General features: G+C 33.3%; 1 protein-coding gene across 5 annotated transcripts in view; it reads left to right on the top strand.

Moving 5' to 3' along the window:
* CNKSR2 (connector enhancer of kinase suppressor of Ras 2) overlaps positions 1–18,132 on the top strand; it is a 277,033-nt gene that overhangs the window by 138,418 nt on the left and 120,483 nt on the right. For all 5 annotated transcript variants that reach the window (XM_072818027.1, XM_072818026.1, XM_072818029.1 and 2 more), the window contains exons 7-8: positions 1,676–1,735; positions 4,526–4,594. In XM_072818027.1, coding sequence (XP_072674128.1) covers positions 1,676–1,735; positions 4,526–4,594 — 129 coding nt within the window. The remainder of the gene's footprint in view (positions 1–1,675; positions 1,736–4,525; positions 4,595–18,132) is intronic.

Below are 18,132 nucleotides of genomic sequence, written 5' to 3'. Positions count from 1 at the left end.
ATAAGACATTACTGAAATGACTTAAGAATTCAAGCCTACTCAGTTTTTTAATAGTACCATCCCATGAACTTTACTGCTTCTTGTTTTTTATTTCTTACTTATTTTCAACGGAGATACATGTACATTTACTTATCTAAATATATAAGTAGGCAAATTGAATTTAAATATTTTTAAATAATAAATGTATAATTAACCGAAAGGTATGGGAAATTAATATTTTAGTAATTGCCTACATAAGTACTAAAATTAGTGCTTTTCTGAAATATTGTTGGTTATTGTTAAATCCATTATATTGTAGGCTTTGAGTTTATTAAAATTCATATTTTTTATTTTTGAAATCAATATTTTAAAATGCAAAGCACTAGTGTATGTAAAACTTCGGTAATTTTTTTTTTCCCAAAGAAAAAAGTAACAGAATCTTCCTTAGGGAGGAAAAAAAGCCATTCCATGAATCATCTTTTTTTCTTACTTACTTAAATGAAAATATTTTAATATTTACAATGTGAATATTTTCTTTTTTTTTTTTTTTTTTTTTTTACAATGTGAATATTTTCTTGTGATTTTTTTCAAGTTCTATCACTATCTATAATTTAAAGTTTTTGTTTGGGATGCCTGGGTGGCTGAGCAGTTGAGCGCCTGCCTTTGGCTCAGGGTGTAATCCCACATTCCAGTCCCACATCAGGCTCCTTGCATGCAGCCTGCTTCTCCCTCTGCCTGTGTCTCCCATAAATAAGTAAATAAAATCTTTTTAAAAAATAAAGTTTTTGTTTGTTCATAAAGCTTACATAATTTCAGGATTTCTAGATAATCTTTCAATTGTAATCAAGCATTTTCTAAAATAGCTTTATTAAGTGGAAAGTGGAACCTCACTCTCTTTTTTAGGAGGAGGGCTTGCCACACATTAACTCTTAATTATTGATATATAAGTGATTGGATATAATTTTTAAACTTTATCAATGAGAGGGCACCTGGATGGCTCAGTGGTTGAGCATCTGCCTTTGGCTCAGGTCATGATCCCAGGGTCCTGGGATGAAGTCCCACATCGGGCTCCCCATAGGGAGCCTGCTTCTCCCTCTGCCAGTGTCTCTGCCTCTCTCTGTGTCTTTCATAAATAAGTAAATAAAATCTTTAAAAAAAACTTCATCAATGAAAATAAAGGCAGGAAATATAGGATTCCATAATAGAGCTATAGAAAAGTTTATATTAACAATATTTTATTACTCTTCTTCTCAAGTAGTACTTGAAGTGGCTCTATAGAAACCTACTTTTTGTTGTGTAATATGTATTAAGTATAATACACTAATAACTAATATTTGAATTTCCCATTATAACTTTTACTTTGCCACAGAACAAATAATAAGGACAGTTAGGGGAGTGAGTTGTGTTCTTTCTCCAGAATACTGAATTACCATGCTACAATGCTACAATTTATAAGTGTCACAGGCAATTTACTTATCAAGTAATTATTTGGTTGAGTACAGGCTTCTTCAGGCAAACTTTAGAAACCAGAACGTTCAGATAGGAATTTTTTTACTAGTTTAAACATAGCATCATTGAATATGGATTCATGGGACATGTGGCAATTTTGATAGGATAAATTTTTTTTGTAAATGGGATTATAATATACTTGAAAACATTCCAATCACTTCACTTTTTTTCTGATGCTTTTTCTTAGGGTATGTATATTAAATCAACATATGATGGCCTCCATGTAATTACTGGAACTACAGAAAATGTAAGTATTGTAACATTTCAGACTATAGTGTGTGTTTTGCTTTTTATTATTAAACAACTTATATATCTCACATAATTGAAATTGACTTCTGAGGACATGAACAAATAAGGAGAAAAAAATAAAAAGACACATTGAGTTAGTAAGTACTGGTTTGGGAAGAATTTCAGTCATTTTATTTAGTTTAGAGTAACTATTTACCTAGAGTAAATCAGATGTTTTCTGTTCATAGCCAGAGATCTGTCTTTGTTATTTTCTGGTTTATGACAAGTTATTTTGACATCTAAAAGAATCTACTTCCATCTGTCAAATAGGTTAGTTATATTAAGAAACTTATAGAAGAAAGAAACATCAGATAATTCAGTCTTTCTGAATACTGCATTATAATTCAGCTCAATTCAGTGAAGAGCCAGCATGATAGAGCTCACTGGTTTTCACAACAGAGTCCCTCCCTGGATCAACAGCATCAGCCTCCCTTGGCAACTTGCTGGCTCACTGGTTTTCACAACAGAGTCCCTCCCTGGATCAACAGCATCAGCCTCCCTTGGCAACTTGCTGGAGATACAAAGTCTCAGATTCCACCCCAGAACTACTAAATCAGAAATTCTGGAGACCAGCCTGTTTCTTAATAAGAGATTTTGCTTTAACAGGTGCTTCTGAGACATTCTCAAATTTGAGAACCACTGCAAGCAGTGGGTTAGAGTCACTAGGTTCCAGAGTCCTACAATTAGTTCTGCATCTTTTTTTTTTAGTTCTGCATCTTAATGGTAGTATAATTTTTGGCAAGTCACTGACCCTATTATTGCTTTAGTTTCCTCAGCTATAAATTGAAAATATTATCTGCACTACACACCTCACTAGGTTGGTGTGAAAATCAAATAACCTAATAGATGTAAAAGGCTGTGCTATAAAGAGCTACAGAAATGTGAAGTGATCGTATTGAATCTGAACATGTCACTAAAATAGATTTGAATAGTATAATAAATCATTATTTCTCCATTCAGTTGTCCCAGACTTCCATCTTGCTCTTAAGAAGGTGCTGAGCTTTGAATATTGCTTCTTTTAGAAATTCTGACAGGTTACATGTTTATGCTGTATTCCTTCAAGGAAGATTGGGGTGGAATTGGTTAATCTCGAGTTTTCATAGATCTCAGTATTTTACCAGCATTTTCTTTTTTAAAAAATCAACATTCTCTTCATCTAATTCACTTACTATGTTAATCATTTATTGCCTTTTTTCCCACTCACTTCTCTTGGTTTCTTGAGAATAGTAAAAACACATAATATACATTGCAGTTGGATTGCTGTACTGGCTTCACATTTGGTATTAAATATGGGGTCAAAATAGCAGTTATATGCATATTAGCAACTAGTTACAATTTTAAAATGGAGTGAGATAATGTATACTATACTCCTGATCACTAATTGATCATTCTAATTTATTTGTACATTCCTCCAATCGTTCATTTATCTATTTGTTCTTGTAACAGACCTTTGCTTCATATCTGCTATGTTCCAGGCATAGGGCTAGGTCTTGAAAGAATTTTTAAATTAGGTGTATGTGTGTGTGTGTGTAAACAGGTAGTAAAATTTGTATAGATAAAGGAAAGAATCATCAATGACACCAAATAAAACCAGAGAAGTAATCACAGATATGATTTTGAACTGTATCTTGAAGAATTGATAGAAATGCACCTCTGAATTGTGTGGGGTCTATATAAAAAAAGTTGAGCACTATGTACTCCTCATATTCATTACTCAGTAATATTTGCTAAATGGGTGAGTGATCATATAAAGATTCAGCCTATGAGTAGTAAAGATATGAACCATATATTAATGGCTCATCATTTAATTCTTTTTTCTCGAAATATTTTACTAGTTTTGGTACCTCAGTCATTTATCATTAGGAGATCTATGCTCAGTCTTAATAAAGCTGCTCACTAAAGTGGTTAAGTTATTTTGCTTTGCTCTGCCCTACTTTCTTAGTTTTCTCTTATGTAAAATGAGAAGTTTGGACAAAATGATCTCTAGGGTCCCATTTAACATTGAAAGTCTGTAATTTATATGACTTACTTTTTTTCCTTATCTATGAAAGAAGTTGCTTCAGTTTCTTTCAATTTTATATGCCAACTATCATTTTCTTTTATATCATGACTGGAACCATTGGCTTGATATTTTTCTTCTATACTCTTCTTTAAAAAGATCAATTGTGAGCCAGATAGCACAGGGACTGAGTATAGTTATAGCCCTATTACAGTAATAATTTACAAACCTTTCATAATTGTAGCATGGTACTTGTCTGATTTGTTAATATGCCTAACTCCTAAAGGTGCTATAAAAATTTTTTTTCTTGTTGTGATACCATTCTTAGGGTTGAGCTCATATCCTAGATGAACTACCCTCTTAAGAGTATACTTATATTATTACTTGACTAACTGGAATTCTCTGGAATATCCTCTTATCTTGAATTCTGACCTATGACAGATCATTCTTTTGTGAATTTCAAAATTTGTTGAATTGAGGTTAATATTACATCAAGACTTTGTTTTGAAATAATTGGAAATTGGAAGTGAATAAATAAATTGGAAATCACGTTTAAAGTAAATTCTGCTTTCTATTATTAGTTATCTATACAGTGCCAATAATACATTAAACACTAGTAATCATTTTTAATTTTTTAAAGATTAATTTCTTGATCTAATTTAAAGAGGTGAACGTATTGTAGTATTTTCAGGTGAAGGAAATGACTGGTAAAATTTATGTTCTTTATCATTTCTGTTATGTTAATTTTAGTCACCTGCAGATCGGTGCAAGAAAATCCATGCTGGCGATGAAGTGATTCAAGTTAATCATCAGACTGTGGTATGTATAATTACCTTATGAGTCAGTGGGAGGAACTGATATAAAGATTTGCTAAAGCTTTCAAAGAATACCAATAAAATGAAATGGCTGTTTGTACAAAATGATCGAATAGCCTTCTTTAAGATAGTTGAATGAATATTCTTAATTATTGGACAGACGATAAGGCATAGTTTTTAAAAAACATAGTTTTAATATAAGGCTTAGAAATACTAGTGTTGGCTGAGGTTAGATGTGCATTTCTATATAGACAGGTGCAAGATAATGTTATACACCCCATGAACCAAGATAATAATTTGGAGCTAGAAATTAATGTGATGATGCACGAAATTCAACATTTCCTGGATAAAATTTACAAGTTTTACTCTACAAACTATGGAATTACCTAGTAGGTATGTTTTGTAAGGGCATACATTCATTCATCTACTTTAACATTGATTTGCTCACTGAAGTGTGTGGTAGATTGGCTTATTTTAAATGTCAGTTTTTTGAACAATTTAAACATTAATAGCCAAATTGGCTCTTCATTTCCCTAAAGGGGACAACAGTTTTTGTTTTAAAACTGTTGCATGTAGCTACATAAGTTCATAAAATTTTCTTGCTCTGTGAACCTCACAAATCCCTTTCCAGGCTAAGATCTTGACAGTGGATTTTTGTGTCAATGGTAGACTTTCAAGGGCTATTTTTCTTATTGTTAGGTTTAGAAAATGAACATCACATGATTTTCACTTTGGGCTGTTTTCTGTCTCAGTTGATTTACTTTTGTCTTCTATATCTGCCAAAATAAAGTGTATTCTCTAAAACAAATTAAGTTAAAATAATCTGTTTATTAATATAACAAACTTCATTTGAAAAAAATGTTGTTTTTTTTTTTTGGTAAATATTCTACTATAGCTCACTAACCCTTCAGAGTGGATAATTGTTTCCTAGTGTACCTTTTAATTAAATTTGTTTTTGCCCATTCTAGCGATAGAAGAAACTTTTAGAAGGAAAGGCTATATTTTGGGGGTAAGAAGACTGGTGTGAAAAACTCCAGTCCTTTAAAAAAAAAGAAAAAAGAAAAAAGAAAAACTCCAGTCTTTCTCATTGATTCTGATGTGAAGGTAGAAGCCATTTCATTTTTGGCCTTGAGTAAACTGAGAACTTTGTAATATTGTGGAGAGGCTCCTGAACACTGATAATTAAAGTTACACTGTTTCTTCAATGGGTTCATTAACTAAGTGAATTAAAGTTAATCAAAGTTTAAAAAATTAAACATGTAGGTGTTAGGTTAATAGTAATTAATGCAGAATTCTGGTCATCAGCAAAGCCTTTCCACACTATGACAAGTTTTGATAATGAGAAAGTTGTCATTACTAGAAACTATACAAAGTGGTTGTCCTAACTAAAGTTTCTTGTCCTCTAGGATGAGGCTGTGGGCAGTGGGATAAAGCAGCTGCTTTAGTAGACAAGCAGCTTCTCCCTTTTGTAATGCTCATGCTGCCTCCATTTTTGCAATGTGACCTGAACAAATATGACATCTGTTCAATAGTTGGGACCAATTTCCGGTTGGTCAATTCTAAGTGGGTAGAAATTAGTCTCTAAGGAAAAATAAAATTGTTTAAAGGATACTCTTTCTGGTGCAAAGATTCTGATGTTTGCCAAATGAATATGAAAGTCCTTAAAGGACTGCAAGTGAACTAATAAAATCTATATGGGTTGGTGATACTTAAATACTGTGAGAATGTATAAATACATCTTTGCATCACAGGAATATTCTAAAATATTGAAAATGACATAGAATGATGGTTGGGAGAACTTGCTTCCAGTTTTTGCTCTGAAATTGACTGATGGCTTTAAGTGAATCATAGTAACTATTTAAGCAAAAGCTTATCTTTTTATAATAATAATAATAATAACAACCAACGTTTACTGAGTTCTTACAGGTGCCAAGCATCATGTTAAGTACTTTACATATTTTATGTCACTTACTACTTAAAATAATTATACAAAGAAGGTATATGTGGGAATTGAGACTCAGAATTAATAACTCACCTGCAACTCTGACTCCAAGGTCTTCGTTTTTTGGATTGGGTGGGGGAAGGGCAGCAAGGGTAAGAGAAGAGGAAAGGAAATGAGAATTTACGTAACTAGGGCACTGTATCAACTGAAGTCAAATTAGAAATGGGTTAGAAATTTAACTTTTTTGCTACTTCCTCACTCTTTTCCTTCAGATAGTTACGTAAAACACCTATCACAATGTCAGGCACACATTAAGAGCTCAATAAAAATTAACTTTCCAACCTCCCTTCTTCCCTTTTACCTGCAACACTCTTGAGCCAACTGGAGTCTGGTCTTAGCAGACTGCTACTAGGACCTCCAAATTGATTTTGGATGATAATAGAGACATTCTCTGACAGGAGAATATGTTGAATTCCCTAAAACTAGCCGTCCTTACTAATGTGATCAATTACCAGATTGTCTTCTTTGTGTTCAAATGAGAGGCCTATTTGTGTAAGAATGGCTCATTTTATTAAGTGCAGCCTAGTCTGCTCTCTCTTTCTTGCTTTTGCCTCCTTTGTGGTCTGTACAGTGCTTTTAACTTCTTACTAGATAATATACAAAAATGATGAAATGGAAATTATCTGTTTTTTTTTTTTACTGTAAAAGAGTTGGTAGGTAGGTAAATTAGTTGAAACAAGTATAAATTATTTGTAGTCTACAATTACCCCTTCTGTCCCTCCATTAATTACCAGAGACAGTAGGGGTTGGTTATGATATAATTACTACATTAAGGTGTGGCCTGATACATTTGGAATACTTATCTAATATTATTTTTAATCAAGTAATTGACCAGAATAGCGAGATAATTGCGAATATTGTTCTATACCAATTTAGACTTGATAGTGAAGACTAAAGTTCAATCATATTTTGAATGTTATCAGCCTAGTTAGTATTTTTCTATAAATTTCCTACTGCTAAAGGTAGTAATATATAATATAAAATCTGACAACTTTTCTTATTTTAAAATACATAGAGAAGCAGTTTGAAATTTTTCCCTAGGGTCTGAGAAAGTTGAATGACTCACAGATAAATTCAAGTACTATTTTTTGAAATTGCTAGTATGGTATATCTTTGAGATGTCCAATTAGATGTATGTATTTTCTAGTTTGCTCTCTTTTCAAAAAGTATATTTTCTTATTTGAAACGAAACTGGAAGTTTTATGTCATTTTTCATATTGCTATATTCTTTATTATAAATGGCTTTTAAGCTTTGCAAATCAACATACTTCTGTGGCTGAGAAACTGTGGCTGCCAGGTAGGAAGAAGAAAAAATCATGAACATCCAAGCAAAGCAGACTGAGTCCTATTGCATGTCTTCCCCGCCAGTGAAGATCCAACTCCTCAAAGCTGCTGGAATCTCCCAAGATTTTTTCCACTTCATCTGACACTACATCCCTCTCTCTGGGAGATACCTCGGCATAGTTTGAACCAGCAACTCTGCCCTCATGATGCACTTTTAACACGTATTTTTAGCTGATGAGACTATTTATAGTTATTAAATCTATTGGGGCATATTCCTAATGAATCTGTTAAATTTTATGTTAATACTGTTTTTGGTGTGTAAGTGTTTTAAAGATTCAATCCATACTAAAAACAGATATTTTCTTCTTAGGAATACCAATTAAAAGGAGGGGGTATGTGGTGGTTGAATCCAGCATTTGGAAAATTTCCTCTTATTTTGTGTAAATATTAAAACATATTCACTATTACTTTGAAAGGTCTCTTGAAACCTGGTGACTACCCTCTGGCACAAAATATATGTAGCCATAAAGGCTACTGGGATGGAAAAATAACTAGGTTGGGATAGTCAAAAAGATAGATTGCAGCAAATAGGATGTTGGACAATGATTAGTGAGAAATGGAAGATGAGTACTATAAGCTAATGGTCTTTGTTATCCCTCAAGTGGTAAACATTTGCTCAACCAGACTTACAGGTGGTGGCAGTGGTGGCTGGAGGAAGGGAACATATTAAAGGACTGTTGAGTCATCTGGAAAGGTCATTCTAACTTCATTTATATAATTATCAAATGTATCTCCCTTAGTCTCTCTTATTCTCACCACTAGTCTCTCCTTTTTTACTTTGTCCTCACCCTCTTGTTCCTTCAACCCCAGAAGAGTACTATTTACAAGGGAAGCCAGCATTATCAGAACGGATGCAAAATGTGGTGACCCATTAAAGCCCAGCTCCCCCTTCCCCTCCTTCCCTCTCACCCTACCTCCCAGTCCCTGCACTTCAGCAGGAAGGAGTGGTTCATTGAATGGAATGAATACCAGGATATTGACTAACACCAGATGTGCCCTTTCTTTCTCTCTTTTTAAATTTACTAAAATGTTGACTTTGTTCTTTAACATTTTTTTCTAACTCCGTTTTCTTCTCCTTTCCTTTACCATCCTTATCACTTCTCACTTCACTGTTTTTCCTCCATTCTTCACCTTGTTCACATTTTTATTCTTTATTCTTCTGTTCTTCCTTCTCAAATGAGGAAGTATTTGTCTTATAATTTCTTATGCCCAAAATGTTGAAAACTGAGACCTCAAATGGCAGTATTTCTGGTGCATCTCATGTCTTATTCCTGTAAACACAAGATGTTGCTGGAGTACAGAGATTGAATATATTAGCATGGTGTTTAACATTTTGCTTAATGAATGATTATGAAAATACCATAAAATAACTCTGTTAGGGTTCTAAGAAATTGGTATTCAAAACAGGAAGTGAATTGTTCTCTTTTGGAAGGAAAAAATCATGAAGAGTCATTTATCAAAAATTACAGGAAACTGCATCATAGACTTCAATTACTCATAATAATATTTTATTTCAAGTTCTGCCTTACATAGTAGATCGTTTATGAGATTATCATAGTTTTTTTTCTATTTTGCATTAAACATTGCAGATTTGATAAGAATATGTGGAAACTGATTTTGAAGTGCCACATATTGCTATAAACTATATAATATTTTATTTTGCCTAGAAAAATCAATTCATTACTTTATTATCCAATATAGTATTTTATGAGTTTTATATTACCAACTGAAGCTTATTACATTGTCTTTATATAAAGGAGATAAGTTGTATGATGCCTTAACAATGGTAACTTGCTGTTAACCAATTTATTTTCTCTGCAGATTTCTACATCCTGACTTATTTCTTAATTCTATACTTTTTACTAGCTTCACCAGGAAAAATGGAATTGCCTTTGAAAATGGTTACTCCTGATTTATTCTTATTAGTAGTATATATACATCTTTTGTTATCAATATATGGTAAATATGATCTAGTTATTTATATGGAATTTTAAGAGGTTTTTTTATAAGTGATTATTATGTATGTTTCAAATGTGTCTATTGGCTGATGTTCTTACCTGCTTCAGCTTATTAAGTGTGTGACTCACTTGCAAATTAGTATCAATAACTGCAGCCCTTTTCCTACCCCTATGGAAAAGGCAAAAAGTCAGCTGGTCACAATTGCCTAACTCACTTTCCGTCTGTAGTAGGGGTGGGCAATTAGTAGATAACTGTCTGAAAAAGATAAAAATTATTGCATGAAAGGTAAACACATTAAAGCACCATAACATAGGAAATTCAAGAGATAATGATAATAATCTTACATTCTTTTCAGGTTATTTAGCCCTAGGATTCAAATGTAGGCTTCATCCACTAAATTAATATTCTGATCAGCCTCATGGCTGAAATCTTAGGTAATGTAACCACTGATTACTTTTACATTTCTCTCATCTTACAACCCTAATACTGGGCAATAAAGAATTTTTTTAAATTGGAACGAATGGCCGAGAGTTCAGTATGGCCCCATTTGGAGCTGACATTGAGTTACTATTTTTGTCTGAGTTGTTGGATTTCTGGTAAAATGATTTCTAAAGATAACTGCTACAGTGAAAGTATTTTTAGCCATTATGGAAGTTCTTAAATTAAATTTTTTATTAATAAAGGTTTAGAATGCTATTTAGCTATATATATATATATATATATATATATATATATATATGCATATATACTCATGCTTTGGTTTTGTCTTGATATATATGGACATCTATTGCAGTATTTGTATTTTCAAGTAAACATGTCTGTTAAATGTCTGACAGTAAATGATATAAACATTATTAATAGCAAAAATTGTACATTTTTAAGCATGTCACTTTTTGAATAGCAGAGTTTTGGTTACTTTTAATTATTTTCTCCATGTGGATGCCTAAATTAAATTTAAGCATGATTTTTCATAAGTACAGATGTTTTCATTATTCTTTCTCAAAATTCTTATAAGCACGACCTGTAGATTTTTAGATTACAGTGCTTTGTTTCATCCTCTAACTTTGTTGACTATAACTCTTTAAGATGCAAATTTCTGTATCTTTGCAAGAAGAACAGAAATGAAATATAGGAAGGAATGGCTGAAACATAATAATTTCCTAATATGTAAACATAAAATTGTTTTAAAATTTAACTCACGTAAATATCTTTAAAACTTTTAGTTAAAAACCTGTATTATTATGGTTCTTTTAAAATATGTTCTTAATTTTGAGGGGGTTAGGTTCTATGATATGATCAAAGATTCTCCCCAAAAGCCTTTCATGGTAATGTGATTGTCTTCTTCCTCCATCTATCCCTAGCAGAGGCTTTCAGATTCACTCAATTTTACGTTTTGGAATGAAATAAAAACAACATTGGCTTTGATTCAGTTTTCTATAGCATATATGAATATAAACCATTAAGTCCCCAAAATAAACCTTTGGCCTTCAGAGACCACAACATTACAAAATACCATATGGAAATGGAAGAAGGGAAAGAGAGCTGTATGCTCAAGATGCTAAACTGTACCCACAGTTTTTTAATCAGCTGGCCGCAGAAGCAGAGACACCAGCAATAGAAAGGCTGCAGTTAGGATGCGTGATAGATAACAGGAGATGATGCAAGTAACAGGATATGTAAATGTGTCACTTTTGGTGAAAACTATGTGGGTGAGTCCTAAAACATAAAGGAAAAAATGATGACTGTTTTCCTCCCATGAGATTCCCCGTGAGGCAACCAAGAAATTCCCATGTAGCTCTACACAACTTATTAGTTACGGAGGAAAAGACTCCAGGAAGAAGGTGTGCAATAGGTAAAAGTACTAGTTTATTGTAGTCCTCAAGTTGGCTTTCTGTCTTGGACTACTTGTTCATTCTGTGGCAGTGAGAAATTATGTTCTTTGTGCTTTCTCTTTAAATATAGTGCACACGTTGTATATATGACTCTGAAATTCACATGAAAATATTAAGCACAAAAACATACATGTAAATCAAATGTAAGCAACTCAGCATGGCCCAAGTTTTACAGCAATATTAAGCCACCAAAAAAATGCCTTAAAAAAACAAATGCCAAATCGAACTTCAATTAAAAAATATATTTAAAAATGCCTTGGCATCCTCTTATTTCACTGGATAAATGCCTTTTAATGTTAAGGAGGATGTGAGATGAAGAGTCATTCAATGAATAAAAATGTAAAATTGTAGGGGTTTTCCCCTAATGAAGATAATACTTTTAATTCCCATGTTCCTTTTCAAATGCTTATTCCTTTTATCTTGTCCCAAGATTACCTTTTCTAAAGTAATGTTTATAAAAATATCAATATTAAGGTTTTATATAAAATAGTTACACCTTAGGACATTTCTGAATACTGTGGATTACCTAATTACTTAATGCTAGAATTTAAATCACTTTTTTGTGTATAATTACTTAACCAAATGCATACCTTTTAGCTTATATTCATTTGTATATGAACCATGTGCAAATCTCTGTTTCTAATCAGTAAATGAGTGGAAAGGCAGAATTAGGATATTTCCAAATACTATAATTTAATATCATAAGACCTTCTCATTAGTATTTTGTGGAAAAAAATTTAAGTGAAGGTGAAGTTTGGTACCCAAGGTTTATAGTTCTAGGATCCTTGAAAGATATTGTATATCAAAATTCATTACTTCTGAAATGTTTATAACTATGACATTTCTTTCACATAGCTTGTTTTGCTAAAGAAAGAGGCAGTCACAGATATAAAATGTTGAATTTATTAGTTATTTCAATAACTTTTTAGAAATGTGAAGGACATTGTAATAAATATCTCAGCAACAAAAGATATGGTAATGACAGAGTGTCATTAGTCACAGCATAGTGGGTTGTGTATTGAATTAAGTATCTAAAGTGCTTTTAAAAGAGTAGAAGGATGTTTGGGTATAGCATGGCTCATGTCATCAGACATTCATATAGGCACACCTCAAGTCTCTTTGAAATTTCCTTTGTGAAGAGGTATAATTTATACATTACAACTTGTGGGTAAGAGTTTGTGTATACACAGGAGCATGTATAAATGTTAATGAATCTGTTACTTTGTCTTGTGAAGGATAATAACTTTAAAAATAGTTTAAGAAATGTCCTATCTTCCTGTCTAGGTATAGAGATGCTTTCTTGTAACTCCAAATACAGCTGTGACAAAGGTAAAGAAGTTCTGGGTTGATAGGCTTAAATTCTTACCTTAATGCTTATTTTAACTTTGGCTTCTTGGGACCATAGCATAGAGTTTCTTTTCATATGTTGGTCAACTAATTCACCAGGTGTTTGGGAATTAGGGTAGGGCATGTCCTAAAGGGGTCAGAGACTACTTCTTCCCTCTATGTACCAAGAGGAAAGGAAGCCACTCATCTCTTCAGCACCAACCCCAAAGCCTCTTGTGCACCTAATCTGGGCAACTCAGTGTCCAAGGACCTGCCACTTATGTTGCCCTTCACCCAAGGAATTACAAGCCCCATCTACAAGAAAGCAGAACCTCTGGCTTTTTAACACTTTTGGGATACCTTAAAGACTTTCTTGGGAAATTTTAATCTGGTTTGTGTTGTATGTAAAATACATTTCAGTGTGCAGGTTGGGGATTACATCTAAACTAATAAGTAATATGACTTGCCATTGCTTAGAGACACTGGCTTGTGCTACCTCAGATGGTCAGGAAGATAATATTACTAGTTCAACATATGTGAAAAACATATTATCTATAACTAATAATACATAATTTGTATAAGATGCATATGGTGGCTTTTAAGAGATTCATTCTAGCCCATGAGCTTATTAATATGAATGAAATATTCTAATAAATGTTGAGAAACTTGGACTACTTATAACCACTATAAAACATTTTTCTGGTAGAAAAAAAAACTTAAAAGTGTTCATATAATGTGTATGATAAAGCAGAGTCTTACTATGATGAAATAGGAACTTTATCCACTGTTATATTCCTTTTCATAATCACATCACTATGTCTTTAGGTCTGGGGTATCCAAGATGCAAATACTATTTTTCAAGTGTTCACTTATAAGAAAGTTTACTTGGTAGTTTAGTGTAAGGAACGTCTATTATAGCTTTAGTATCATCAGGTATATTCATTTAGAGAAAAATTTTATACATCTTAGTTTTACATACTAAACTAAACTCCCATTGGAGTTTCAAGGCACTTTATTGTCTCTGAAACACTTACATTCTCGGGTAACCATGATACCACTAGTCAAGTTTTTAACAGATATTAAGTATCTACCATTTGTAAAGCTTGCAGGTATATCCAGACAAATAAGACTCTGTTTTTAATTGTTTAAAAAAACCCTCAAAATCCAGTTTTGTGAGGGTAGGTGGAGAGGAGGGGTGTGAGGAAAAATATATAACTTTAATAAGAGGTAGTATGTGAAAAACTGCCACTAGAGAGATACAGTGTGCTATGAGAGTTACAGGAGGAAAATAGGGTTCTTTCTAGATGTTGAGAGGCTTTATGATGGATATTGCATTTACTGTGAGCCATTATAGATAGGTAAGATTTTGTAGGTGGAAGAAAAATTAGAAACAGAAGGAAGAATGCTTTTGCAGAGACATGGCCGAGGAAGAAAGTGGCATTTGAGAAGAGTGTATAGTTCAATCCACCACCTCTTCCACACATAGAGAACTAAAAGTTGCTAAAAACAGTGATACTTTTTCTCACACCTCTTTCCACTCCACATCTCCTTCATCTGTTGACCTAAGAAATTCAGCTTATGCTAATAGGAAGCCTTTCCTGAACCCACAAGGATGGATTAAATGCCCCTTTTGGGGACCCCCATTGCACCCTCTACTCACCTTATTTGAAGTTCTTCTCTTTACTGTGTTTCTTCACCAGCTTATCTCTTCTGTTGCTCGTGCTCTTTAATGAGGCTCAGGCTACTGAGGGAGGCACTTGAGGGGATGAACACTGGGTGTTATTCTGTATGTTGGCAAATTTAACACGAATAAAAAATAAATTTATTATTAAAAAAATGAGGCTCAGGCTGATGTATGCACCATTGCATGCATACTACGTAGAAAGTACCTGATAAATAAACTGACTATAAGTTATTATCGTTAATCTTAAAAACATTAAGCACCTAAAATATTCTGGACATGGGCGAGTCACTGCCTTCAAGAGGCTCATGGTGTAGCACAGCAGCTCTCAAAATTGGTTCCCAGACCAGTATCCTCAGCCCCTCTTGAGAACTTGTTTTAAAAATGCGAATTCCACCTGAGACCTACTGGATCAAAAACTGAGAGTTAAAACACAGCAAGCTGTTTTAATAAGCTTTCCAGGTGATTCTAACACATGCTAAAGTTTGAGAGGCACATTAAAGAGAAATAGTAGACAGCTGTGGCCATATTGACAAAGATTTTTGAGGGGGTGATGCTTTAATTGGGCCTTTAGAGAGCTTTTTGAAGGATTTTAAGGAAAGAACACTTCCTCGCTGTAGCAGTATTTCAGAGCTACAAAAGACTAGAGGCAGAAGACCAGTTAGGACTTTATTTTAGGTCCAGCAATCAGGTAAAGCAAGCCAGAACTAGGGTGGTAAGAAGAGACATTAGTTACAAGGATCTATTCTTTAGGACACGTGGATTTAAGAGATGGGAAATGGTTGTAGGTGACCTCGTACTCCAAATTTGAGAGGATGATGGGGAACTTTTTATTGATGTTAAATGAGTTTGATTTTCAAAATGTTGCATTCATTTGAATTACCAATGGGATATTTAGAGGGTGGGGCTTGCTTGCTCTCCTAATGCTTTGTGCTTTAGAATCAAACAGACTTAAATATGAAATCTGGCTTTGCCACGTAAACAAATTTGTAATATTGACTGAGAAAACCTAATCTCTTTTTGCTTCAAGTTCTTCACATGTGAACTGGGTTAAATAGTTTCCCTCATAGGGCTGTTAAGGATGAAAATACAAATAAAAGCAATGTAACAAAGATATGAAGAATATAGCCTAGTGAATTATTGTTGCTTGATTATTCCATAGCTATTAGTATGGATGAACTGAACTGTTGGAAGTATGTCACCAGAGTTCTAGGAAGTAGGGATGATTAGATTTGGGAGTCATATATATATACAAAGTTGGTAGTGGAAGCTTGGGAAAGAGATCCTTGTAGGAAGACAGCATGCAATTTTAGAAAGGGGTCCAACATTTAGCCTAGGGTAAACACCTGCTTTTATCAGTTGTGAGGAGAAAGAAAAGATGGAGAACAAGCAATCAGAGATGTCCAGAACCTAATCTTTTGTATCATCTATTTGCATTTTCCTACCCATTCTGCATCTTAGAGTTGGAATATCTTTGATTATTACAATATTTTTTCTTCAGTTGTATCCTTAAGCCTTTATCTCTTGAAATTTTGTACCTTATTTAATTCCTTTCTGTATTAGTGGATTAGCCTCTTATATTAGCCACCACTAGGATCTCTTCCCCCTTCTTTCAGATCTCCCTTTATCTCCTAGTACAGAAAGGCTTTTATTGAAGCCAATGTAAAGAATACATTAAAATCATTTTTTAAATTACTTTTATTTCCTTACATGGTTTCTAATTTGGGTCTGTCACACAATATTTTTAAACTATAACCAGAAACAAATTAGAAAATGGGGCAGCCCCAGTGGCGCAGCGGCTTAGCGCCGCCTGCAGCCCAGGGCATGATCTTGGAGACCCTGGATCAAGTCCCACGTCGGGCTCTCTGCATGGAGCCTGCTTCTCCCTCTGCCTGTGTCTCTCTCTCTCTCTCTCTCTCTCTGTCTCTATGAATAAATAAATAATCTTTAAAAAAAAAAAGAAAATGGAAAGCCAATCTTGAAAAATGATTATTTTATGTATTTTCACGTGTGTACCATTACCTTTAGCTCCTAAATTACCTTTAGCTCCTTTAACTCTCAAATTTCCTGAAGTTCTAAATCACATACTTGCCTCTTTATATCATACCAACTACCCATGTCCCCCTATAATCTGCCAACCATAAGTATCTCAACAGGTAAAGACAAATAATTTCAAGAATTCACTACACTTTATTATATGGCTGAAGATGTGTTAGGATATCACATAGCCAAAGCTGGGAATCATTTTTCCCAGAACTTTAGTATTGTGTCATATTTGCCCTTGAATAGAACATGGTACAACCCAATATGGATACAATTGTTAAGAATTAGATATAGTAGACAATATAGAAACTAATGAAGAAATGAACCAAATTAGAGAGTTTGAGATAGATCTAAGGAAAAGGACTATTTGAATGAGAGACATGAAGTCCAGTTGCTGTTTAGGAGTATACAAGCCCTGGATGGGACTGATAGAGCCAAAACCTATGTATGTTATTGAGAAAAATGTCACACATGGGCTGTGAATTACTCAGCCAACTTCATTCCCATTCAGTAATTAATATGTAAACCTGATTTAATGTTCAAGTATCTGCTGAAATAATTCATTAAACCAAAAATCAACAGATAATACAGTTCTTATTAAGCACTGTTGAGTAACAAATTTTTTGCTAATTATCTGAAAGTATAATTAACAGAGCAGATATGATTCCCCCATCACCACCTTTTCGTGTTTTAAATAGTGTTGTCTTTCTGGCTCTATACTTTTTGTGGAAATTGTCCCTATGTAACAAACAGTCCTCATTAAGTAATTCATAAAATTCATGATTTTCTACTATTCATGGACTAAGTCTATTTATTTTATTAATTTTGCTGTATATAATAATGTATTTATCACTAAAAGTTCAGGAAATAGAAGTATAAAGAAGAAAATATATACTGTAGTCCTTACTCCCCTTTAATGTAACACTGTTAATGATGTTGTATATCTATGTTTTTTATATTTATATAAAAATTTTTTTAGAAAAGAGTTGTTACATTTGCTATTTTGGAACTTCTTTTCTGCACAATTTTTATACCTCTTACTAATGGACATTTACATCAATTTTTGGTTGGTTTAAACAGCACTGTGACACACATGATGCACATATCTCTGCTTTTATCCAAGTCATTTCCTTATGGTAGTGGAAGTAGAGTTGGGGAATCAGAGGTACATACTTTATATGGGTCATCATGGATATTTGTTTACTTTTGTTTAAAATATTGCTAATGTTATGTCAGTGAAAGTGGGAAGGCTGATTGATAAATAGTAAAATGTGTGTTGCATGTAAATATTGAAT

The sequence above is a fragment of the Canis lupus genome, chromosome X (assembly GCF_048164855.1).
Source record: "Canis lupus baileyi chromosome X, mCanLup2.hap1, whole genome shotgun sequence".
Taxonomy (NCBI): Eukaryota; Metazoa; Chordata; class Mammalia; order Carnivora; family Canidae; genus Canis; species Canis lupus.
Note: the sequence above shows the minus strand (reverse complement) of the source record. Positions and strands in the feature narration are given on the sequence as shown.